Source organism: Monodelphis domestica, chromosome 7 (genome assembly GCF_027887165.1).
Source record: "Monodelphis domestica isolate mMonDom1 chromosome 7, mMonDom1.pri, whole genome shotgun sequence".
Classification (NCBI taxonomy): Eukaryota; Metazoa; Chordata; class Mammalia; order Didelphimorphia; family Didelphidae; genus Monodelphis; species Monodelphis domestica.
In genome coordinates, this window is record NC_077233.1 from 151,799,054 (window position 1) to 151,824,222 (window position 25,169).

A 25,169-nucleotide genomic window follows, 5' to 3' on the forward strand; every position below is an offset into this window, starting at 1 on the left:
GTACAAAAATATTTATAGCCACGTTCTTTGTGATGGCAAAAAAATGGAAAATGAGGGGATGCCCTTCAATCGGGGAATGGCTAAACAAATTGTGCTATCTGTTGGTGATGGAATGCTATTCCATCTCAAAGGAATAATGAATTGGAGGAATTCCATGTGAACTAGAACGACCTCCGGGAACTGTACCACCTCTATTACCTATCTGGGCTATGAGCTGGAGTGGGGGGGTGGGGGGGAGGGGAGAACTCTCCTTTGCCCAGATCTAGGTGATCCTTAATATCCCCATGCCTGAAACAAAGAGGCAGGTGTGGGCATTTGGGGGCACAGTGGGATACTGTAGACTCTGGATTCTGGGTTTTGCTGAGATCACTAAGCCTCTATACTAAGCAAAGGATGGCAAGCCGGAAAACCTGGAGTGGACTGCAGAATGTCAGAGGGCCTTCAATCAACTGAAGTTGTCCTTGGTGAATGGCCCTGCCCTCAAGCTCCTGGACTTGTCTAAATCTTTTCACCTCTTCATTGATGAACGCCAGGGGCTGGCTGTGGGGGTGATTACCCAAACCACTGAACCATGGAGGAGGCCTATGGCCTATCTCTCCAAGAAACTAGACCCTGTGGTGGCTTGATAGCCAAACTGCCTCCAAGCTGTTGCTACCACTGCCACATTGGTCAAGGAAGCCTCGAAGCTTACCTTTGGCCAAGAATTGGTTGTGATGGCACCACACTCAGTGGAGTCCTTGCTCTGAAGTCCTCCTGAAAGATGGCTTTCCAATGATTGTATTCCTCAGTATCAGGTCCTCCTGCTCAACCCCACTGCAGCGACTTTTTCTAAGACTGAGGCCCTGAATCTGGCCACACTCCTCCAAGAGACAGGTGAGGACACAGTTGTGATGCATGACTGCTTACAAATCCTTGACTCTCTCACCAGTTTGCAGCCAGACCTGACCAATGTCCTGGTTCCTAATGCCACCCATACCCTTTTTGTAGATGGAAGCAGCTTCATTCAGAATGGGATACACTATGCTGGAGCTGTGGTAGTAGAACTCCCTAATGTGACCTGGGCACAATCCCTAGGACATGGGACCTTGGCCCAATGTCCAGAACAGATTGCATTAACTCAGGCCTTGTGTTGGGGAGCAGGGAAGTCCATCAACATTTATATAGACAAAGTGTATACATTTGCCAGCATGCATGGTTATGGGGTACTGTACCAAGAATGAGGACTTCTTACCTCTAGTGGTAAAGTCATTAAGAATAGCCCTGAAATTCTGGCCCTTGTGGAGGCTGTGTGGCTTCTGGCTTACCTTGCTATCATCCACTACAAGGGTTATCAGATTGGCAACTTCCCTGAGGCAGTGGGTAATTGACTGGCAGACAAAACAGCATGGGCTATGGCCTTGCAACCAATCTCACACATACAAGCCTTACCAATGGGAGTGCCACATGATCCCCCAGTCCTTCAGTACTCTCCTGATGATTTGGATTGGAGCAAGAGACTAGGTACCACCTCTAATTTAGACTGCTGGTTTATCCTGCCAGATGGCTGGACCCTTTTACCAGAAGCAGTGGGAAGACAACATGCAAAAATAATATGTGATACCACACATATGGGAGGCACAAAACTGAGTGATCTGCTGGACAGAGACTTATTTTTACAATATGTACCAAGTCTGCAAAGACATCACTTCCAGATGTGAAATGTGCACACAAGTCAATAAAAAAGGGGGATCAAAAGAATCAGGAGGGGTCAGATTGAGAGGGCTGGAGCTGGGAGAACAGTGGGAAATGGTTTTCACAGAAATTAAGACAGTATAGATATAAGTATCTTTTGGTCTGGTGGACACCTTTTCAGGTTGGGTAGAGGCGTATCCAACAAAACATGAGACTGTCCCAGTAATAGTAAAGAAATTGATGTCAGAAATTATCCTTAGATTTGGGCTTCCTCTTGAAATAGGATCAGACAATGGACCTGCTTTCATAGCAAAATTGACTCAACAATTGGCTAAGGCCTTGGGTATAAATTGGAAATCACACTGTGTATTTCGGCCCCAAAGTTCAGTACAGGTTGAAAGAATGAACTGCACATTGAAAGAAACACTGACAAAGTTGGCACTAGAGTCTGGTGAGAAATGGGTAAGTCTCCTCCCCTCTGTCCCCCTGAGGGCCCATTGTACCCCCTATGTACAAGGTATCGCCCCCCCCCCACTTTGAAATTCTATTTGGCCAACCTCCTCTCATCCTTCCTAAACTAGGGATAGAAAGTCTGGATGAATATGATAATCAATATTTGTTCTCTTCCCTGAAGGCTTTGGATAAGTTCAGGAAAACCATTAACCAAACTGTCTAAGCTGCTTATCCTTCACTCCCTGAATGTAACCTGCCCCCTTTTACAGGTGAACCAGGGGACCTTGTATGGGTCTGGAAAATCCTGGCCTGAACTCTTGAACCATGGTGGAACAGACAATATGTGATAATATTAACCACCCCCAATGGCTGTAAAGGTAGCAGGAAAGAAACACTGGATCCACAAGTCCCAGCTAAAACTGCTTAAGTCACAGACGACAGTGCATGAGGCAGAATGGTGGATGGTTACTAAGACCTCCGATCCTTTAAGGATTAAAATCCCCCAATGCTAATGAACATGGGGAAGGGAAACTGGGTTGGGGTTATGATTGCATTCATACTTCTGGGGCATTGGGAGGTTTATCTGTCCTTCCAAATAAGTCACCTCTGGGTGATCAGTAGAACTAGGGATGGGAAGGAACTGGCCAGTGCCAACCCAATGGAGGCCCATCAAGCCTTGAGAATTCATTTTGATCTTTGTGGACTATTGGGAGGGATTGGAAGCACCACTTGCAATCTTTCTGGTGTGGGACCATGATGGGAGAACACTTGTTATCTGTGGTCCCTTTCTATGTCTGTCCCTCTTTGGGGCCATCCCATTGTAATAAACCTAGGGCATTCCATTGTGCAGCATGAGGTTGTGAAACCATTGCCCCGGGGCGCCAGGCAGATCCTGATATCCAGTTTTTCAGAACTGGGGAAGTTGGGGAGGCCATTAGTTCCTATAATCCATTTGTTTTAACTATTAAGAACTTGGCAGATGTGGGTCGGTTGGTGGGCCAGATGTGGGGACTCTGGATAAATATCTCTGGCAGGAATCCAGGGATAGAATTCAGAGTGTAGCAACTGACTGATAGGCTACCACCCTTGCTCATTGTCTGGAACAGAGGAATTCTCGTGAGGCCCACCCCCACAGTCTCTGCACCTGAACAACCAAGTGGGGCTGTGTGACGACTCCCCCACTGTGTGCAATCCCTCCTCAATATGCACTCAACAGTCTTCAACTTCTTGAATTCTAGTGCTCCCCAGACAACTTTTGACTGTTGGCTCTGTTTGAACTCTCAACCTCCTTATTATTAGGGCACAGAGGTCTGTGAGTGCCTCCCACCCTCCTGACACTTTGCATGTCAATTTCATCACAGACCCTGAAGCCAAAACCCAATGTAAATGAGGACATGAGCCAATCCTCACCCTTGGAGACTTACAGGGTAATGGCACCTGTTTTATGAATTCTGAGACAGACCTCAGCATCTTGTTTCTTGCTCCTCACTGTGCCAGCATTGTTACAGTTCCTCATGCTGATCCCTCAAGAGGCCTGGTACTGGAAAACCCCTCCAGGTACATGGTTTCCTTGTACTATAGGCATTACACCTTGCCTTTCCCCTAAGACAGTAGAGACACCAGATGCTGCAGGTAAACTCGTAATTTGCATCCTAGTCCATATTATTCCCCAGATTTACTATTATTGGGGGAAGGAGGTAGAGCACATTTTGAAGGAACACAGACTGAGAAACATCTACCTGGGCTTGTCTGACAACTAGAGTACCCATTCTTATCCCAATCCTGATAGGGCTGGGGATGGGAGGTAGCATGTGGCCTTAAGCACTACTTCCCTGATACAAAGTGGTCAAAATTTCCAGTTTCTCTCACAACAAAATGACCTAGACCTCAGTGAATTAGAAAATTCTGCTGATTTCTTAGAAAAGTCATTGTCTTCTGTAGCTGAAATGGTTCTTCAAAATAGGTGGGGGTAGGGGAGAACCTCCTTTTCCCTCAGCAGGGTGGATTCTGTGTGGCTTTTGGAGAATCCTGCTGTATCTATGCCAACCACAGTAGGAATCTCTTGCTGTGCTCCATGGTAGGATTCAAGACCGGGAACGAGCCAATGCCCAAGCCTCCAATTGGTATTGAGGTCCTTTCTCTTGGTCCCCTTGGTTGACCACCCTACTCATGGCTACTGCAAGACCCCTTTTATTGCTTATATTAGCCCTACTAATAGGCCTCTGCTTTATTGACTGCCTCACATCCTATGTCCAATGGCATCTACAGGCTGTCATACTTTTGGTCTTGCATTCTCATTACCGTCCCATACCCACTGAAGTTGAGTCAAGGGTTTGACCCATGCACAAGAGAAGGAGGAATTGAAGTGAGATAAACTAAGTCAGTGATCAATAGGTTAAGGTATTAATCAGAAACCAGCTTCCTAGGGGCAGATGGGTGGCTCAGTGGATTGAGAGTCAGACCCAGAGATGGAGGTACTGGGTTCAAATCTGGCCTCAGACACTTCCCAGCTGTGTGACCCTGGGAAAGTCACTTAACCCCCATCACCTAGCCCTTACCACTCTTCTGCCTTAGAACCAATACCCAGTATTGATTCTAAGATGGAAGGTAAGGGTTTATTTAAAAAAAAAAAGAAAAGAAAGAAACCTGCTTCCTCTTGTAGAAAGCAAACACCAGGATTGTGTTTTCTCATGGGAAAGTCAGTTGGATCAGAGACCAGAGTCTAAAACAACATACGGTCAATGTACATGAAGAAATGACCCCTCACTAACAATGAAAATCTAAATCCAGTATAAGTTAAAATATACAATATGAAATATCTTGCACTCAAATGATAACGGCACATTTGGCTTCTGTAAAATAAGGCTTGCTTGCCCAAGTCATTTTGTTCTGGTCATTAGGGCTATATCTCTTTAATGGAATTGTTTAAGGCACTATATCATCCACGATGTTGTTTAAGCTTACATTGTATCTTGGACTTATGTAAACCTATAAAAACTGCCTGTAACTTCAGTTCAGTGCATCTTTCACTAGGAAAGACTGCCCTGGCCAGTAGCTTCATTTATTGGTCCATAGATTAATAAATAAATATTGGTTCCAATAATTGAACTTCTGGGTGTCTGGACTCGTTTTATGTGAAGTTGGGGTCTCTCTGACTTGATGCGTGTCTGAAGACCACAAGATTTGCCATATGCTGACCAGCTGACAAAATGAGGTGCCAAAAGGAGATGAGTCTAGAACTATTATGTATCCTTGCTGAGTAAGGAAAAGTAAACTTCCTATTATTAACTGTTGAGCTGTGAGTGCTTCATTTCAACATTAAGCCTAAACCTAACAGGTTGTGTTAGGTTTGCCTCTAATGGGAGAAGTTTAGGGTTAGTTCCTTTACATTTCTTAGTAGTCTAATTCTACCTTCTATTTGTCTTAGTCAGACAAGTAGCACAGTGGATAGTTTTGGACTTGGGAATCAGGAAGACATAAGTTCAAATCCTGCTTTGCATACATAATACCTATGCAACTCTGGGCATTTAATCTCCCAGCCTCCATTTCCTCCTTTGTAAAACTGAGATTATAATAGCATCTACTTTAGTTGTGAGTACTAAAGGAGATAGTATATGTAAGGCACTTTGCAAGCCTTAAAGTCCCTGATACATACTATTTTTACTAACATTATCCCATTGCAGTTCTGCTCCTGACAAATACCCACTGCTCCTCTGTCCTCCATTACCAATGGCATTCCCAAGCCCTTTTTGTGGTTGTTTACAGTCTTAGTGAAAAATATGCCACCATTGCCCAGTTCTCCTCTGGAGGTAATGCCAATTTCCAAAAAGCTAGATTTGATGGCAGGTGGGGATTATGCTGGAATCCTAGTTAATTATGCTGTAGGTCTTTCATGCCTCAGGAGTTATGTGGCTCTGGTCTACTTAATCTACTTGTTCTTAACTCATCCCCACCCTACAAGCAGAGTACAATAAGAATACTTTTTCCTGGGCTTGTTTAATTCTGTCAGGTTACAATGTCAATCTCAACAATCTCTTCCCTCACCTGGTGCCTGGGTGCTGTGATTAACAGATTGGATATGAAGTTTTGTTATTAAGGTGATTTTAAAAGATGCTCATTTAGGTAGGTCTTTCATGTATGCATTAGGAAGTCCAATTTTTAGATGAGGAAACAGGTACAGTTAAAAACTACCTTGTCCTCCAGATTTCCACACAAAAAAAGGCGTATAAGCTGCTGAGGAAGAAATCAGGTAGATCTCCAAGCACCGCATTCAATGATCTCTAAATTACCTCAAGATGTTCAACAATGGATCCTATCTACAATTGATTGGCTCCCCTTAAACCCGACACTCCATGTTCAGTTGGAGGGTCCAGGCCAGAACGGAAGTACCTGTGAAGGAAAGTCCTTCCCCGGATCAGTGCGGGGTCCATATAAGACCCACCTCTTCCCGATTCACTACTCTTTCGGTCCACGCATGCTCCATATTTAGCCCCCTCCTCTCTGGTTGTATTAACGTGCTCACGACGGAAGAAGACGCCAATCTGACGCGCATGCGCAGTAGGCGAATCGAGGTTCGGCGCTTCGTATGATTTTCTCCTGTAGAAATCCTAGCTCATGCGCTAGAGTCCGGGACTAGCTCCGTATTGGTCAGCGCCAACTTTGGCGCATGCTCCGTGATACAACATTCCCTCCCTTTTCTCCCTCGTAACTATTCGCTTACACTGTATTTCCCTCTCGCTAGCGGAATGAAGGCCGCCTTGTGTGAATTCAGAGTCCCTCACCACGTCGGGCGGCCCTGTAACAGCTCTCATTTTCCCCAGGCCAGGCCTCCCCCTCAAACTCTTACGGAGCCCTGACTGAAAGCTCAGCTTATTTTCTGACGTAATTTACTTCCGTAAACTTTTATCAAGCTCCTCCTCCGAGCCAGGTACGGTTGTGTGCTAGCCAGGGACAGGGGTGGTATGGTTGACCGAGAGAGACGGAGAGGCACGAGATCGAGGCTACTGCTGCCTGGAGGAGGCACCACCTGTTAGTCCCGAAGGGAGCGAGTTAAATTTGGGGGATGAGGGGCTCAGGGGTAAGGGAAAGGTGCCCGTCCCTAACCTGTGGGCTACCAGGGCAAGGTATCCGAGTGGCAGCGAGCCCAGGAAGAAAGACGCTCAGGACAGCTTTGAAAAGCTACAGGTTGAAATGTATTTAAAAAGGAAAAGTGCCCATCTCCTGACAAAGGTGATGGACTGATATGCGGAATGAGACACATCTTTGGACATGGTCAATGTGGAGATTTGTTTTGCTTGATTATACTTTGTTTACAAGGATATTTTCCTCTTCTGGTAGGGGGAGTGAGAGTTGGGTGGGAGAGAAAATAAATGATAATGGAAAAAATAATTTGTAAAGGACAAGCTGGTCTTTTAGGGATCTTTAGTTTCATATACTACGCTCATTTTTCTGTTTATACTACATATATGGAAATATACTTTTTATTTCGTGTTCAAGTTCAGAAGAGAAATTGTTAAAACTTAAGCGACAGAAATAACTACCGTAACTGGTGAAGTGATTACGGGATAAAAGAAAACGCTAGTTTGGCTGAAGCATAATTAAGAGAAGAGTATCGTGAGATAAAACCAGAAAGTTAAGTTAGGTAACTGTTGAGCTTCTTTCTTAGGCAATACAAATGCTCTGAAGCTCTTGCTACCAGGAACAGTATATGGACAATATGGATTTGTCAAGAAAGGAAGATACATAGATAGTGGTGTCAAGAATACCTTGGAGAGGACACGGAATGGTTACAGCAATTTGAGGTGGAAGGCTATTACAGTAGTCCAAGTAAAAGCAAATAAGGGTTTTTGAGCCAGGTGGAAGCTTCTCTAGGCTAAGTGGCCCTAACACTTCCCCTCATAAGAAATTTTGCTACCCCATCCTGCCCTTTGGAAGGTCCACACGGACAGGTCCATTTAAACTCTTAAAGGTGGTCTGATTTTATAACCTTAGAAGACCTAGAAATGACTCTTGAGAACCACTATAGAAACTGTTGCTACTCTGTTTTCTTAATGGTTCTTAAGACTTGACATCTTTTCTTTTTCTATGAACTTTCAAATTGAACTATCAAAAGCAGCTATAGGTTTGGAATACTTGAGGCTAAAAAAGAATCCTAGAGAATTTCAGAAATGACAGTATCACAATACCAGTTGTGCCATTTGTTTAGTCTGCTAATTGAAAGTGAATATTTACTGAATGTTATTGGAGCCCCTTAGGAAGTGCTGCATTCAGTGAAATCCTCAAAATTAAGGTTCACATTTTCTTGAATGAGCCACTTTCCAGAATAGAAATCAGTTACTTAACTTTTTAAGGGTTAATTATAATGTGAGTTTTGCTTTTCTAAAGGCTTTAGAAAACAAATTCAAAACTATTACCCAAGTACCATGGGGAGTTGGCAATGTGGGTTTTTTTGCAGATGCAGGTAAAAGAAGCCTTGCTGGAGTTGTTGATTGGACCTTGAAGGGAGACACTTGAACTTCCTGAGCCTTGGTTTCATGCTCTGAAAAATGAATCAATGAAATACCTGCTCACTTAGTAGGATTGTTGGGAAGATAAAATGGGAATGTATTTTAGTGTTTAGTAAACCTGAAAGTGCTATATGCACATCAGCTATTTTGAGGTAGAGTAGTATTGTAGTGGAAAAAATCAAATTAGAAAATAACAATTTTAAGCTCTTGATGTAAGGAGCTCAGTATTCCTTCACCCCTTAGCCCCCCACCCCCGCAATTGTCCTAAGAGTAAAAAAATTGGGATAGGACCTTTGCCATCTTTGATTTCCAGAACTCTTGGAAAGGGAAAAACCCTTTTTACAAATGCATCCCTGCAACTTGAAAGTTTGAGAGGGTTGTCTAGGACACCAAGAAGTAAAGTGAGTAGGCTAGTAATACACAGCCAGTGTTCATTAGAGGTGGAACTTGGCTATAGCCTGACTCTGAGGCCACCATTATATTTGATATGCCACATTGACTTTCAAAAAAAGAAAAGAAAACCCAAGTATCAGTCAAGAAACATTTATTAAGTACCAACTATGTGTCAAGCACTGTGCTAAGCTCTGGGAATACAAAAAGAGACAAAGGATAGTTCCTGCCGCAGGTAGTTTACAATCTAAGAAGAGACAACATGCAACCAAATAAAGACAAATTAAGCTATCTGCAGGATTCATAGGAAATAATTACAGAGGTTAGGCACTATAATTAAGGGGTTCAGGAAGGCTTCTTGTGGAAGATGGGATTTTAGTTAAGATTTAAAGGAAGCTAGGAAAGTCAGGCAGAGTTGAGAAAACACATTAGGAATAATTAGAGAGAATGCTTGTGCTGCAGAGATTGGGTCCAGTGGATCTCAGGGTACTTGATAGGAAGAAAAGAAGACAAGAAAGGTAAGGGGGCAGTTATAAGGACTTATTCTACTTTTTCATTTTATAATGGAAATGCTTTCTTTTACAGAATAATTTCGTAACAAAACAAATCAGTAAATCCTAAGAAATGCTACATATTGGCTCATAGAGAAAATCTCCAGCATAAAATGATTTTATATTTTAACTGGGTTTGTGAGTTAGAGAATTTTTCTTTGGAAACCATGTTATAAATAGTGTTTAAGTCCCCAGACTAACCTACTAAAACCTATTAGAAAATTTTTTAAAAAAGGAAATAATGTAACTTATAAAGTTGTTTTTAGACATGATCTTGTATACTTGTTCCTTGTATTATTTATATTTTTATCTATTTCATTTCCACAGCTCTAGTATAAGCTCCGTCTGGGTGGAAAACCAATATTTTATAACTTTTTATGTCATATGCCTAGAATAGTGCTGCATATATATGGTAGGCAATTGCCTGAAATAGATTTAAGTGAACTTTGAGTAGTAAAAGGCAGAAAAAGTGGGAAAGGGGATTTTTAGTCACAAAGCTAAACAAGCATCTTTAGTTCTTTTAATTGAACCTCACATAGCATGGTTTCTAGGTATCCCGCTGTTTTGGTTGTCTTTCTTTGAATGTTCTCTAGTGTCCTTCCCAAAATGTGGCTAAATAAACAACTGCATTTGTGATCTGACATGGGAAAAGCTCCTTCCTTAGGTGTGCCTCCTTTGCTTTTTGATATACCATATATATTCACCAGGTTCTATCTATTTGTCCTTCATACTTAGGTTTCTTATGGTTCAAAATCCAGTACTCTATACTGTACCGTACTGCCTCATTAATTTTGACCTGTATATAGGTCTTTAAGTACCTCAGTACTCAGGTATATCTGAAGAAACTAGAGGTCAGGGAGTTCAGGTGACTTGCATATAGTCATGCAACAACTATTAAATGGAATTTGAACATGAATTTCTCCAGCATAGTCCCTTTTCTGCTGTTTCACTGTGTCTTTTCAGCATAGGGCTAAACTTCCTTATTTCCTTGAATTTATTTCATGTAGTTGATCCCCTATCATATCAATATGAGTTTTAGATAATTTCAACAGATTTTCTGTACTTCTTGTCCTTTTAGATTTTCATTCCCCATTTTTGTTTTGTCATTTTTTTCCTCATATATTACTTGGCCTTTTTTTCATTTAAGTACCTTGTTCAGTAATCCCACACTAGTCATTAACTTCTAGGGGATAGGAGAGAGAACTCACTTTTTCCTGAATTAGCCCATTGCATACTGGGATAGCTCTAATTATTAGGATTTTTTTCTTTAGGTGTTATAAAAGTTTCAAGTTGTGTCTGAAATTTCCACCCTTTGGAGGTTCTACCTTCTGGGATCAAGCAGAAATGAATTCTATTCCCTTTTCTTTGTGATAGCCCTTAAGATATTGAAAAGAGCTATCTTGTTTCTCCTAAGTCTTCCCCAGGCTAAGTATTCTCAGAACCTTCAGGCATTACTAATGGTATGAACTAGAAGATTCTTACCATTTGGGTTATTTTCTTTGGATGCTCTCCAGCTTATCAAAGTTCTTCATAAAAAGTAGCATCTGCAACTAATTATGATACTTTAAAGTGATCTAACCAGAGCAGAATCTATAACTTCCTCTTTCTCAGATTCCGTAGTTAGCCTAGACAGTGTTTCACTTCTCTTCTAGCTATCTACTAGGACTTACCCAAACTAGGCATCTTGACTTCTGTTCTCTTCTCCCTATTAGACTAGGTTACTCCAGAGACTTGCCCCCTTACCCCAACCCCCGACCCCCCTCACCTAGGGAGAATTTGTCAACTCAACTTTGGTGATTGCTTGGGGAAGTGAATGAAAATTGGCCTCAACCCACTATAACTTTTTGGCACACCCTTTCCTGCCATGAGAACACCAGAGCCTACTCAGAATATCTTGCCAGCACCTCTGCCTCTTTGGGTGTAATTCCCATCTCTCCAAACCTCTACTTTCTAACTCTTTCTCTGGGAAAAAAAAAATCAGTACTATATTGCTACTGGAAAGGTCCTGACAAAATACTACTCTCTGGCTTCATCCTGAAACTGACTAGATTAAAACTTGTTTATGTATCATTCCCCAAATGTGATGTATCTCCTTGTTTGAATGTAAACACCCTGAGCATGTTTGTACTCATACCACAACTAGCACAGTTGAGCATCTAGTAGATATCTAATAAATACTTTTCGATGATTGTATGCCTGACTGTGTTGTCTGAGATGGCATTTACTTTCTTGGCTGCTATGTAACACTTGTGTCCTCTGGTTCTTTTTCAGACTTACTTCTCTCCAGTTATGCATACTATACTTCAGATTTATTAAGTTGATTTTTTAAAAATTCCAAATATAAGACTATTATTTCTTTTCAGGTTCATCATATTAAATTTAGCCTAATGTTCTAACCCGTTAATAATCTTTTTGAATCATAACTTTGACATCCAATGTTTTAGCTTTCTTTAGTTAATCAGGAGCATTAATTAAATGACTTGTATGTTCCAGTTACTGTGCTAGACCCTGGAAATACAAATAGAAAAAGAGAGATAAGTGGCTGCTGTCAAGGAGCTTACAGTCTACTGAGGGGTTACAATATATTCATAGATAAATGTAGAACACACACATATAGTTAGTTATTTGATATAGGAGCATTAATGACTAAGAAATTCATCTCTAAATTCAGCATTCTGTTCCTTTATCCAGGTCATTGTAATAATGTCAAATAACAAGGGGCTAACCACAGATCCTAGGGCATTCCACTAGAGATCTTGAAAGATGACACTGAACCATTAATGACTACTCTTTGAGTCTTGACTAGTGTACATCTCGCTATCTTTTCCATAAAAATAGCGTGAGACTTTATCAAATAATTTTCCAGAATCTAAGGAAATACTATTTCTGACCAAGATTGCTCCTTAAATAGAGGTAGGAAGATCAGCTGCACCAAAAACTCAGGCAAATAAACCGTTGTGACCAGAGAAATGAGTAGATTGAAGTGTAGTATTCAGAATTGGCAGCAGTAAAGATCTCTCACAAGAAAGCTCTAGTATAGCCAGAAACTTAACAGTAGTGGACCTTAGAAGCCAGAAGAAGCAACAGTGACCAGTGCATACAGAAACTACTGGGCTGGGACACCCCAAGGTTTCAAGGTCTCTAGCACTGTCTTGAGATACTACAGAGCTCTGTATACCCAGTATTCTGTATCCCCATGATCCAAAGGCCACTAAATCCAGGATGTGGAAGTAAGAACTAGAATCTAGACCAGGCAGAACCAATCACTCCAGAAGCTTGCTCTTCGCACAAAGCCCCAGTTAAAGAACTAAGGCTAGAGAGATAAGTAAACTGAAGAACACCACTGTATCCCAAAATGGCCAAACATTCAAAATTCAGTAACAAATAAAAAGAGAAAAGGGGGGAAATAGATTTTTCCATATCGACTAGATGAATACCTAGAATAAATGAAGCAAGAAATCTTTTAAAAAGAAATTTAAAAGTTTTGGAGGAAAGACTCAGAAAGAAAATAAGTTTAGAATAGGCTTAGAATAAAAATGTTTAGAATAAAAAAAATGTTAAACTTTACCCAAATAATGGACTACTTAAAAACTAGATTAGACTGAATGGAAATTACCAATTCCATAAAACAGGGAGGAAAATAGATTAAAAATCTGAAAAATAGAAGAATAATTAGACTTCCTAAAAGCTATGATGATTTTTTTAAAAACCTAGCTATTTCATTTCAAGAAATCATAAATAAAAACTGCTCAGATTTATTAGAACCTGAGGACAAAATGAAGATAGAAAGAGCCTACCAATTGCCTACTGAAAGAAACCCCAAAGGAAAAAATTCTAGGAAAAAGTAAAAATTCAGAGCTTCTATATTAAAAAAAAAAAAGGTATCTAGAAAGAAGCAATTCAAGTATCAAGGAACAATTTTCAGGATCATACAAGACCTGTCATTTTACTAAGTAAAAGGAAAAGATAAAGATATAACCAAGAATGTTCACCTGCAAAATAGGATGATTGTGGGAGAGAGGAGGATAGATTTTTAATGACATGGAGAACTTTTCAAGCATTTCAGATGAAAAGACCAGAGCCAGATAGAAACTTTTTTTTAACCCTTATCTTCCATCTTGGAATCAATACTTGGTATTAGTTCCAAGGCAAAAGTGGTAAGTGCTAGGCAATGGGGGATTAAATGACTTGACCTAGGTCACACAGCTAGGAAATGTGTCTGAAGCCAGATTTGAACCTAGCATCTCCTGTCTCTAGGCCTGACTCTCAATCCACTGTCAACCCAGCTGCCCTAAGGAACTTTGAATTATAATATAAGAGTTAAGTGAAAAGGCAAAAATGCCATTTGATGATGTAGTTTTAGCAAAGAAACAAGTATCTCTTCACAATCTTATTGTGTCTTGGACTGTAATTGAGAGTTAATTTTTTTTAAAATGACTTGAGGGTCAGGGTGAGTCTGTAAATGTTATAGTTTCTGCCCACCTTACTCTAGGTTTTAATAGGATCAAACTCTTTCTAACCTAGAATGATTTAAGACCAAAAGTAGTCTAATTTCCTAATACAATTAGATTTTAAACTAAACAGTTTAAATTATTTGTTAGTGAATTGCTACTTCTAATATTGTGTTTATGAAGTATAAAGCTTCAAGTTTTCCCAAAGTTCAGTCTGGATCTCTCTTTTTCCCTTATGTACTTTATATTATATTATTTTTATATGTTTTATACTTCTTGTCCTATCTTAACCTAGGGTAGCCATATTGCCATGCTTAGAGTAGATGCTTGATAATTTTGTTGACTAAGCCACAGAATAGACAAAAAGGAGTAAGACGCTAACGTTGGGAAATGGTTGTTGTGTATGGTTTGGGGAATGACTATGGTCCCATTTAGGGTTCCTCTCAGAGCCTTCAATTCCATTGTGTCAAATGGGATTGCTCTTTGTTCAGATTGCTAGTTACAATGGGTGACCACTGTCTCAGGATTAGTTCATAATTCAAATTGACTAGTTTTATGGTTCGAAGTTAGATCACACTTGGTTATTCTTGTTCTGATAACTTGAGTATTAAGAATCCTTTTAGAACATCTTATGCTGAAGACAGTTATCCCTTCCATATCATGGCTTTACCCAACATGGTTTCTATATATCATGGGTCAGCATAAGAAATTAAAAGGGAATTTTTGAAGAGTTTTGTGGAAGCTATAGTTGACATGTGAAGGCCAATAGATAGTACAGAAAAAGTTCAGAAACTCAGAAACACATACTTAATCCAAAATGTACAATAAGGTACTGTAAAAACCCCATAAAGGAAAAAGAAAAAAATTTGGACTTCTGGTGTAAAGGAAGGGCCAAAAAATTTTATAAGGATTTTTCAGATCATGAGGGTCCTGTGTCCCTAACCCCTACAATGTAGAATGATAAGTGAATTACTTTCTACCTTTTGCTAATTATTTTGTATAAGAAATTTTGTAATAAGCAAGTAGAAGAGTTATTTAATTTTTTAAAAATTTCATTCTTTAAAAAAATTTTTTTTAAATTCAGAGAAGGAGACTACCAGTCAATGGTGTGATAACCTTTTTCTGTAAAGGTATTCCCTCACGACAGATTTAATAAAATCTTTGGGGTGGATAGAAGGAGGAGAATTCAGATGCTTGGTGATATCCAGCCTCTGTCGAGAGAGAGAGAGAAAGAGAGAGAGAGAGAGAGAGAGAGAGAGAGAGAGAACCATCCTAAAAGACTGAAGAAAAATAGTCTTGAATAATTTGAATTACCATTGTCTCAGCATGTAGAAAGTTGGTAAGTATTTCAATAAGAAATACTGACACTCTTGTCTTTATTTTGTTGTAGCATTCAAGATGGATTTTTTAGTTCTTTTCCTGATTTACTTGGTCTGTGTTCTGACTGGTGTTTTACTGCTCTGCGCATATTCCAAAAAGAACCATTCCTTGGCAGGAGAAATCCTGACAGATGGATCACAGGTAATAGATCAAACACAGACATTATTGGGAGAAGTATATTTTCTAATGAGCTTATTAAATAATTGTTCTTGATCATACCAGTTTTTTCTTAGGGCTAAAGAAATTCTATTTCTGTCATTTCATACATGTTAATATATGGAATGTATATAAAATTAGCTATGGGTGGAAATTACACATAATGAAACATTTTTTTTATTACTTTAATATAATGGAATATTTTCCTTTAAAAATAATCTCATAGATTTAAGGAAATAGTGTTAGACAGTGGCTTCTCTGGCTTCATTTTCCTCCATATTTCCCAGACCTCCTCTAATGTTGCTTCTCAGAAGGGAATTGTTAAGGAGAAAGCTTGATTCTCTATCTCTTCCCATTGGTTATCTTAGTGATTCAGATTTCCACAGAAGCTATCTGAGTTCAGAAAATCTCTCTCATTCATTCTCATAACATCTTTTTTGGAAATAGGGGGCAGGTATGGTTATTTTCTTTGTACAGATACAGAAATTTAAAAGTGATATGAAAGCTTAAGTAGAAACAGAACTCAAGCTTGTTAGTCATATGTCACTGCTTCTACTAGCAGTTGAATGTTTTCAATTCTATTGTCTTTTTAAAAAAATCTGATGGTTGTAGTGTGAATTTAATAATTATTTGGCTTGTGGAAGCTTTTGACCAAAGATTCTGTTCTTAACCTCCTTCTCCCTTCTCTTTGCCTATTACCCAAATCAGGAATAGGTGGTCAATCTATGGGGCAGGAAAGCAGTTAGTAACTATTGTCAATAGCCCTTTCTTCTACTCTGAGTTTAATTCTTTTAGGCTACCAATAAAATTAGGGAGAATCTTGGCTCATATTTAGACTGTGTTAGGACACTGTGGTGTTAAATTTGTATATCTTTGGAGGAAGAAACCAAAAGAGCTAAGTGAGACAATTTTGTGGCAAGAAGACTACAGTTAGGAGGAATCTAATTACCTGGGTGGTTTTCTGAATATATCCATTTATATTCCTTTGCATTCTGCATTTGGCCATCTGTAAGGCACACACTTGGGTACTGAGCAATAATGGCTCTGAGTTACAAGATCATTGGCAGCTTCATGCATCCATGATCACACAGTCTGAGCCTTTCCCTACAATCAAGGGAATCTGTGCCAGAGGTCATGGAATCTTGACAGCATCTTTTTTGATGATCTTATCAAACTTATGTTCACTTGTCTTCAGTTATCACTTCCATACATCTTATTCCCACATCTAGATCTCTGAACATAAACTTTGTCACAAGCTTTGGACTTGCATTTAATTTGTCAGATATTTTTTTGTCTGCTTTGTGTAAGACATTATGTTAGAAACTAGGCATACAAAGATTTTTTTTAATGGCAGTCACCTTTGAAGAGTTTATACTTAAAAGGAAGAATACAACATGTACACAAAAAGATACAAAGCAGAAAGTGAGAAGGACAAAGGAGAAATCCAGATAAAATGCTCTAGAAAAATTAGAAGAGAAAGAAATCACTTTTAGTTGGGGAAACTAAGAGAGGATTTTCATGGGGAATTCCTTGACATCTGAGACAGCACCTTGAACGAATGATAAGAGTAAGAATAATAGCTTACATTTACATAGCATTCTAAAATCTATAAAATACTTTACGTGAATTCTCATTTGATCTTTGTAACGTTAATTTTAGGATTAAAGACTGAATATATTAATTAAAGGTTGCCAAGGATTTCGCTTATGAAAATCCTGAATGAAACACTCAAGTTAGAATGGAGTTTTATGGTAATTTAATTTCAACAGGAGTAAGAAATTATTAGAGGGAAAGAGAGAGGGAGAAAAGGGAAGAGGGAGAGAAGGAAAGAGATTAACTCAACCTTCTGGCAGAGCCAGAGGGAGTTTTAGGCCTTGGAGGGCCAAGGCAGGGAAGGGAGTCAGTCCTTCTCACTCACGTGACCAATCTGAGGGAAAGCTGTCTGCGGGCCTCCTCCTAGCTGGAGCTCCAGGATCAAACTCATGTCTAGCCCTGTCCACAGGAAGTGAGCGAACTCAAGAGGCTGTTCTCTACCTCTCTTCCTGTGCCTCATGCGTGCCAATGGTGGCTCAAGCTTGGCTTAGGACAGCCCAGGGGGCAGTTAGTTGTTTCTGATTTGTCTTTAGCTAGCACATGCCCGTGTAGTGTGGGTGTGCACATTCTTGGGTGCTAGACCAAGCAAGATGGAGGAAATTTAAAAATCACAATCCCCCTGATGATGATTGGGGGACTAGTCTCCCCAATTAGTCACTAAACATAAGCATCCTGCACCCCAAAAAATTCTAACTGCAGGTTAGAATTTTACAAAATTTTACCCTCTAAGAGGAAAACTACAATAGTTGTAGATAAGGGGAAATAGAAGAGAGAGAGAGACAGCAAAACTAATGTTTTGCTGGGTGCATTGACAAAAGCCAATTAGGGGGCAGTCCCCTTTGGCATAAGACTGTACATTCAAAATAAATGTTCAATCAAATGCACCCCAAGATTCATTCTGGATCTTCTTGTAGTGTAAGGGTTTAGATATCTTTCTGCAAACAGTTCATTCTCTGGATTCAGTTAATTAGCAAGCTTCTTCTCTGAAGATCTATCTCGAACAAAATTTAAATCTTGGATTTTATGAAAATACATCTTCAAATTGATAGCCCATGATACCAGTCAGATCCACCCAAAGATGAAAATGAAAGAAGTACACAGAATCTACATTCTATCTTAAAGGACATTAATCTGGAACTATGTGCAAATCCTTCTGCCAAAACAACAGATTTTGATTTCCTAAAAGTTATTGGGAAAGGCAGTTTTGGCAAAGCGCTTCTTGCTAAAAAGAAACTTGATGGAAAATTTTATGCTGTCAGAGCGTTGCAGAAAAAAAAATGTCTGAAGAGGGAAAAGCAGAAAGAAATGCTATAGATGTAAGCATGCAGTGTTCATAGGACATCCTTCGAATGCTCCTGTCCCTTTAGCCAGTACTTAAAGATGCCATTCAGAAAAAAAACAAACAGTGAGATCTTGGGGAGTCTAAGGACCTCTTACTTTGCAATAGTTTCATAAAATGGCTGGCCAAGGCTCATATGGAACTGATGAGTCCCCAGAACCACTGCCAATTCCCACATTTTTGTTAGAATAGGATTATGATTTTCTGGTGCTCTCTCCATTTGCCTTGCCTTATTGGGAGAGGTTGATGCTAGAACCTTATGGATCTCAAAGAGATATAGCATATGTTGTACTGTGTCCAGAGAATGAAGATCTTGTGAATGGAGCAAAAATCTTTTTTAGAGATCTTACTGTAATATATGAGTCCTGTTGATTAGGACAACATAGACCCATTTCACAATTATTGGCTGATGGTATCATGAGAGTTGGATCTACTGCTTCAAAGAAACTTTCAGAAAAGTTGGTAACTGAATGGTTTTCTCAGACAGCTGATATCAACAACAAAGCATTTTATAAGCTCAAGCTGTATGCACGAGTCTGCATAGACAACCTGGGTCCTTACCTTGCTTCCCAGCCATTGGATAGCTCTTTACTTTCCCAGCCAAATTTGATTGTCCCCACAAGTCAGTCTCTGAGTACTCCACCTCAGCTGATAAATACTGGGAATTCAAACACTCTGTCTGCCACCCCAGCAACCACAACTAGCAGCATGATGACTTCAAGTAACTCCACGTCTTCTGCAGTCTCCATGAGAAATTCTACTTTGAGTACAACCTCATCCTCTTCCTCCTCCACCACCAACATAAGCAGCGGAATGTCAGCCAATAAACAGCCTTCGTTTCCACCTTTTGGAAGCATGAAAAATGCTGCTGCTGAATCTGTGGCTACACAAGCAGCCACTATTCAAAGTGCCCAGTTAGGGGGACAACAGCCCCCAATTCTACAGACTTCTGGAGTCTCAGCTGAGGCATCCTCTGGTCCTACTCAGCCACATCCAGAAGTGTCTGAAAGCACTATGGATAGAGATAATCACAGCAGATGGTGATTCATATGCAATCACTTATTGACCTGCAGTTGTTGTTTACATAATTGATCCTTTTACTTATGAAAATAAAGATGAGAGCTCTAATTCTAATTGAGTCTACTTAGATCCTTCTTGGAAATGGTCCAAACTCTTCCACCTCATCTTAAGAGTACTGTTTCTATACAGATTGTCCCATGTCAATACATGTGAAACACTGAAACAATACAACTTGTGAAACATGAAGATAGACATCGATACCCAGCATTTAAAATCTTTGACTTTTTCGGTCTTTACCCAGTGTTGGAGACCACTCCCAATATCAACCAATGTAAAAACGTTAACTGGCTTTGGACCAGGTTTAGCAATGGAAACTGCCTTTCAAAGTCCTGATAGACCAGAGTATATTTGGTTTTATACTCCTTTTATTCTGGCCCCTGCAAAGGACAGACAACTAGGAGAAACATTTGGAGAAGCTGGACAGAATTACAATGTACTTTTTGTGGACTGTTGTTTATCTCATGATCAGAGGTGGCTTCTTGCATCATGCACAAATCTATATGGAGAACTATTAGAAACTTGCATCATTAATATTGATGTTCCAAACAGAACTCATGGGAAAAAAGGTTCTGCTTGAAGACTTGGTCTCCAGAAATTGTGGGAACGGTTTTTAGGACTTGTACAAATAAGTTCTTTACCATGGAGAGTTGTAATTGGTCACTTAGGAAGAATAGGGCATGGAAAATTAAAAGATTGGAGCTGTTTGCTGAGTTGTTGCAATCTGCAATCTCTTAGTAAAAGACTAAAGGATATGTGTAGGATGTGTGGTATATCTGCTGCTGACTCTACAAGCATTCTTAGTGCTTGTTTGGTAGCAATGGAGCCCCAAGGATCTTTCATTATTATGCCAGATTCAGTATCAACAGGGTTTGTGTTTTACCACTTTAAATATGCAGACATCTCAGCTCAATACCCCACAGGATACATCATGTACTCATATACTTGCATTCCCTACTTCTGCTTCTGTGCAAGTAGCTTCAGCCACTTAAACCACTGAGAGTTTGGACCTGGCTTTCAATACAAACAATGATGGAGCAGATGGAATAGGTATTTTTGATCTCTTAGACACAGCAGATGATCTTGACCCTGACATCATTAATATCCTTCCTACATCCCCAACTACATCCCCTGTACATTCTCCAGGATCTCATTATCCTCATGGAGGTGATGTTGGCAAGGGTCAAGGTACAGATTGGCTGCTTTCAACAGAATCTCATGATGAAATAACAAATATTCTTCAGCAACCATTGGCCCTTGGTTACTTCATATCAACTGCCAAAGCGGGTCCATTACCTGACTGGTTTTAGTCAGCATCACATCAGTGTCCCCCCTTTCTTAAGGCCTCTGCATCTCCATGTGCCTTCAGTGCAATCAGACAAGCTGCTTCACAGTAAACACTCCCAGCCACTTGACAAATCAAACTTCAGATGTCCTCAGGTTTGTTTTGGAACAGCACGATGCACTCTCCTGGCTTACCTGTGACCCTGCAACCCAGGACAAATGGTCATGTCTCCCAATTCATTTTGTGGTACTGAATCAGTTCTATAACTTTATCATGAATATGCTGTGATCTTCTGTACTGTGCAAGAAAAGAGTAAGGAAAAGTGATTTTTATTTCATTGCAGGACTAAGTTATAATCTTCTCAGTGCAAGTCATTTGTGATGGGGTACGAAGAATTATGGCTGAATGTAATATGCTCTTGAAAGAACATCTATTTTTTTGTTGGATTACATTATTCATTCTAGAGAATTGAATAACGTAATTTTGTTCTGGATTTTATTAATGTTAATTTTATTAACTGATGTTAATGTTAACTTGCAAAAAGAACAGTCTTTTCAGAACAGAACCAGATTTTATACACCATTAATTGCCAGTGCTTTGGTCTTTCATCCACAAAAATAATATACAGGGACTTGAGACCAGAACATTTTTTTGTACTCAATAGAATGTGTCATGCTGTATCTGACACAATTATAATGTTTTATGGAACACCAGAGTTCCTTGCACCAGAAGTGATCAGAAAATAGCCCTATGACAATACTATAGATTGGTGGTGTATTGGTGATGTTCTATATGAAATGCTTTATGAGTTGCCTTCATTTTGTTGTTAACATGTTGCTGAGATATATAAAAATATATTTCATAAACCCCTGAATTTGAGGCCAGGAGTGAGCCTCACAGCTGTGGTCAATTGTAGAAGAATTTTTTGGAAAAGACAAGCAAAATCAATTCAATGCCAGAGAAGACATGCTAGAAATTCAGAATCATCCTTTCTTTGAATCACTCAATTTATTAAAAAAAAAAAGATTCCATCACTTTTTGATCCTAATGTGGTTGAACCAGATTATGTCAGGAACTTTGATGTGGCATTTACAGAAAAAATGGTTCCATATTCTGTTTGCATATCTTCTAACTGAATAGTGAATGCAGTGAATGCCAGGGTTTTTGAGGCAGATGATTTTTGGTCTCCCTTATTCACCTACTTCTGAAGATTTTTTTTTATAAGATAGTCAATTTTCAGAAAACACCAAGGAAAAGTGAATTTTTTTAATATGGGGATATGTTCTAAAATGTGACTTAAGTAGTTGCTCATTTTATCCCAAGTTGGAATCTTGAAGAACTTTACCTGCTGTACATGAAAAAAACATAGGATATATAATAAGAAAGTTGAATTTAAACTTTGTTATTCCTGCTTACTTAATAATAATAATTAGAGTAATTATTATTATTTGCATATTGATTCCAAGGCAATAGAGTGGTAAAGGCTAGGCAATGGGATTGACTTATCCAGGGTCACACAGCTAGGAAGTCTGAAGCTAGATTTGAACCTAGGATCTCTTGTCTCTTAGGCTTGACTCTCAATCCACTGAGCCACCTAGCTTACCCTTACTAAAATTATTTTTAAAGAAGTATGTTACAAATTATTCCTTACATTGACCTATTTTTCATTTAAAAAAACTTGTTTTTTCTTATAGGTTTACACTAATATCTATCCATGACTAACTGTTTTCAACAGCCACAACAGCTTAGTATATTTCTTTTCAATTCAGTCTGTCATCTCTATAGTGACTTTTAGTGTTGTCATAACTATACAATTAAATTTTCTATTTGTTACTGGAAAAGAAATGACATATTGCCACATTAAATCAATGTTTGAAATATGAAATACTTGACAGTATTAAAATGAAAATTCAAAATTAACAAAACATTTATTTATAGCTAATTTTGAAGATCTTTCATTCTGCAGCTTCTTAAAGATTAAAAACAAACAAACATTTTTGTCTTTAACACAGTAGAGTTAAAATTGGCATGCAATTTTTTTTTTCCAAACAAGAAACAGAAAATAAACTGCTCACATTTCTTTCAGTCCAAAGATTGAAAGGGTAGTACAAATATTGTTGATTACTGAAACACTTATTTTTCTATGCAATGTGCCATGTTTTTAAAATTTGTATGTTCTTGCTTTTAGATTGTTTGTTTTTAGTTTTCTTCATTTTAGTACCCTATACTTTCATTCTGAACCTTAGCATTTGCTTTGCAAATATGTAAATAACTTTGTTCACAGCCAATGTCTTAATTATGTTAGATGTTAATTACTGTTATTTTATTAGGTGTTTCATATTGATATTAAAAGTCTGTTAGAATACTCATGTGATTAAAAATTTTAAAAAGTATCTGTAGGACATAAACTTTCCCTATAGATTGCTACATCAATTCCAAAAGAATTTTTAGAGTAATGTAATTATATACTACTTAAGAATTATGAAAAACACATAATAATTTAGCCTTTATTTATTTTAGAAAAGTATAGGGAATCTAATCTTCATCCTGTGGCATGTTACATTTAATCACTTGTAATTCTAGCACAAACTGACTACAGAACTAGAAAATACTATGTAAGAACTTGAAATCCTAACTATCATTTGGGGAAAACTCTTTTTAAATCTTACTAACAATTGCTCAAAATATATGAGAAACATAATTTATGAAAGAGCCAATTTAATTTAGCACACCAGTTCAGATTCTGAGTGAATATTTTTTCAGTAATCATAAAACTATCATTTACTGTAAAATTTCTCTGCAGAATTAAAAAGAGAAAAACAATTTCAAAGTAACAGCCTAAGCACACCCTAAAACGAATTGCTTCCAAACACTATATCTTTCTATAGAAGTAATAATTTAGAAACTATACTGTCTGTAAATATTTGTTTTGTCTGACACTACTATAATATTTTCTGCTGTTATACAAAACCTTTTTTGCTTAGATCACAGTGAAAACTGTAGCATCTTACAGAATTTGTTTTAATTTGGCCATTCTTTAAAAAGTAAACTGCACAAAATGAAAGTGCAATATTATATTGTTTTTTTAAACCCATCCTTTCTGTCTTAGAATTAATAGTGTGTATGGGTTCCAAGGCAGAGTATGGTAAGGGCTAGGAAATGAGGGTTAAGTGACATGTCCAGAGTCACACAGCTGGGACATATAAGAGATTATGAGACCAAAATTGAATCCAGAACTGCCTGGCTCTCAACCCACTTAGACAGCCTATTATGTATTTTTAAGAGAAGCTAATAAAAGTTACCATTCTAATGTATTTTAAATTGTTTATTTTGTCAGTTTTGCCACTTTGACTCATTATATGATCCTGACATTTTGCCTTTTATTTTCAATTGTTTATTAAAGCAATCTAGAATTTCTGATAGGTCTTTGTTTTCTAGATCCCTTCCCATGTGATTCTTTTTTTGTTGTTTTTAATTGGCCAGTTTGGCATTTCAGATTTTCTACTATATGTACTATTAGAATTTTTATCTAACAATGACATACATAAAACCCAGTGCAATTATTCATTGACTATGGGAGGGGGTGGGAGGAGGAGAGGCAAAGAACATGAATCATGTAACCATGGGAAAATATTCTTATCAATTAAATAACATTTTTAAAAAGAATTTTTATCTAATTTTCTAGTACCTTTCTACAGATTTTTAATCATTTCCCCAAGACATTTCCACTACAGTGGTGCTTGATGATGATCTTGATGATATTTCATGCTAGCTCCATCATTGTTTCTCTACCATGGTATTGGATGCTACTAGACCATATGCATATCCTAAATTGTTTTTATACTTTCTGCCAAATACTGCGGGATGGGAAAGCAATGTAGGAAGGTGTATTTTGTTCATGATATTATAGAAAGTGATAATTTAAAAAAATAATTATTCCATTTTGGTATAATTGGTCTGATAGTTAGATTCATACATGATACTCAAAAAAGGGCTTTTCAAAATTCCAGTCTAAATATGCCTATTTCCTTTTTAAAATCATTTCAGATATTGCTGCTCTTTTCCTCATTCAGTTTCTTATTAAGGATAATTTCTAGAGTTTTCATTGAGTGAATATATTCAGTATTTTTAATGATCCCAGGATATTCAGTTTTTTCTACTTTGAATTTTAATAGCTTCTTGATTTTATCTCTTTTGGGGGGGCTAACTTATTACTCTTAGTAATATGAATATCCTACACTGGTCATAAAGATGTTGCTGTGTGACTTGGAGTCTCATTGACATAAAGCAGAGAGAAGCCCTTGCTCATGACTAAAA

General features: G+C 38.5%; 2 protein-coding genes and 1 pseudogene across 8 annotated transcripts in view; 2 read left to right on the top strand and 1 right to left on the bottom strand.

Moving 5' to 3' along the window:
- Nucleotides 1-6,724, bottom strand: part of GRID2IP (Grid2 interacting protein) — a 208,483-nt gene extending 201,759 nt beyond the window's left edge. For all 6 annotated transcript variants that reach the window (XM_056805868.1, XM_056805866.1, XM_056805867.1 and 3 more), the window contains exon 1: nucleotides 6,566-6,724. The gene's annotated coding sequence lies outside the window, so the exon portion shown is untranslated. The remainder of the gene's footprint in view (nucleotides 1-6,565) is intronic.
- A 93-nt stretch (nucleotides 6,725-6,817) lies between these two features.
- Nucleotides 6,818-25,169, top strand: part of ZDHHC4 (zinc finger DHHC-type palmitoyltransferase 4) — a 56,294-nt gene continuing 37,942 nt past the window's right edge. The window contains exons 1-2 of one of the 2 annotated variants that reach the window (XM_007499033.2): nucleotides 6,818-7,051; nucleotides 15,413-15,543. In XM_007499033.2, the coding sequence (XP_007499095.1) occupies nucleotides 15,421-15,543 (123 nt within the window). In that variant the 5' untranslated portion in view covers nucleotides 6,818-7,051; nucleotides 15,413-15,420. The remainder of the gene's footprint in view (nucleotides 7,052-15,412; nucleotides 15,544-25,169) is intronic. The other variant, XM_016424097.2, reaches the window with a different exon arrangement.
- On the top strand, nucleotides 15,572-22,610 carry LOC130455536 (mediator of RNA polymerase II transcription subunit 13-like; annotated as a pseudogene).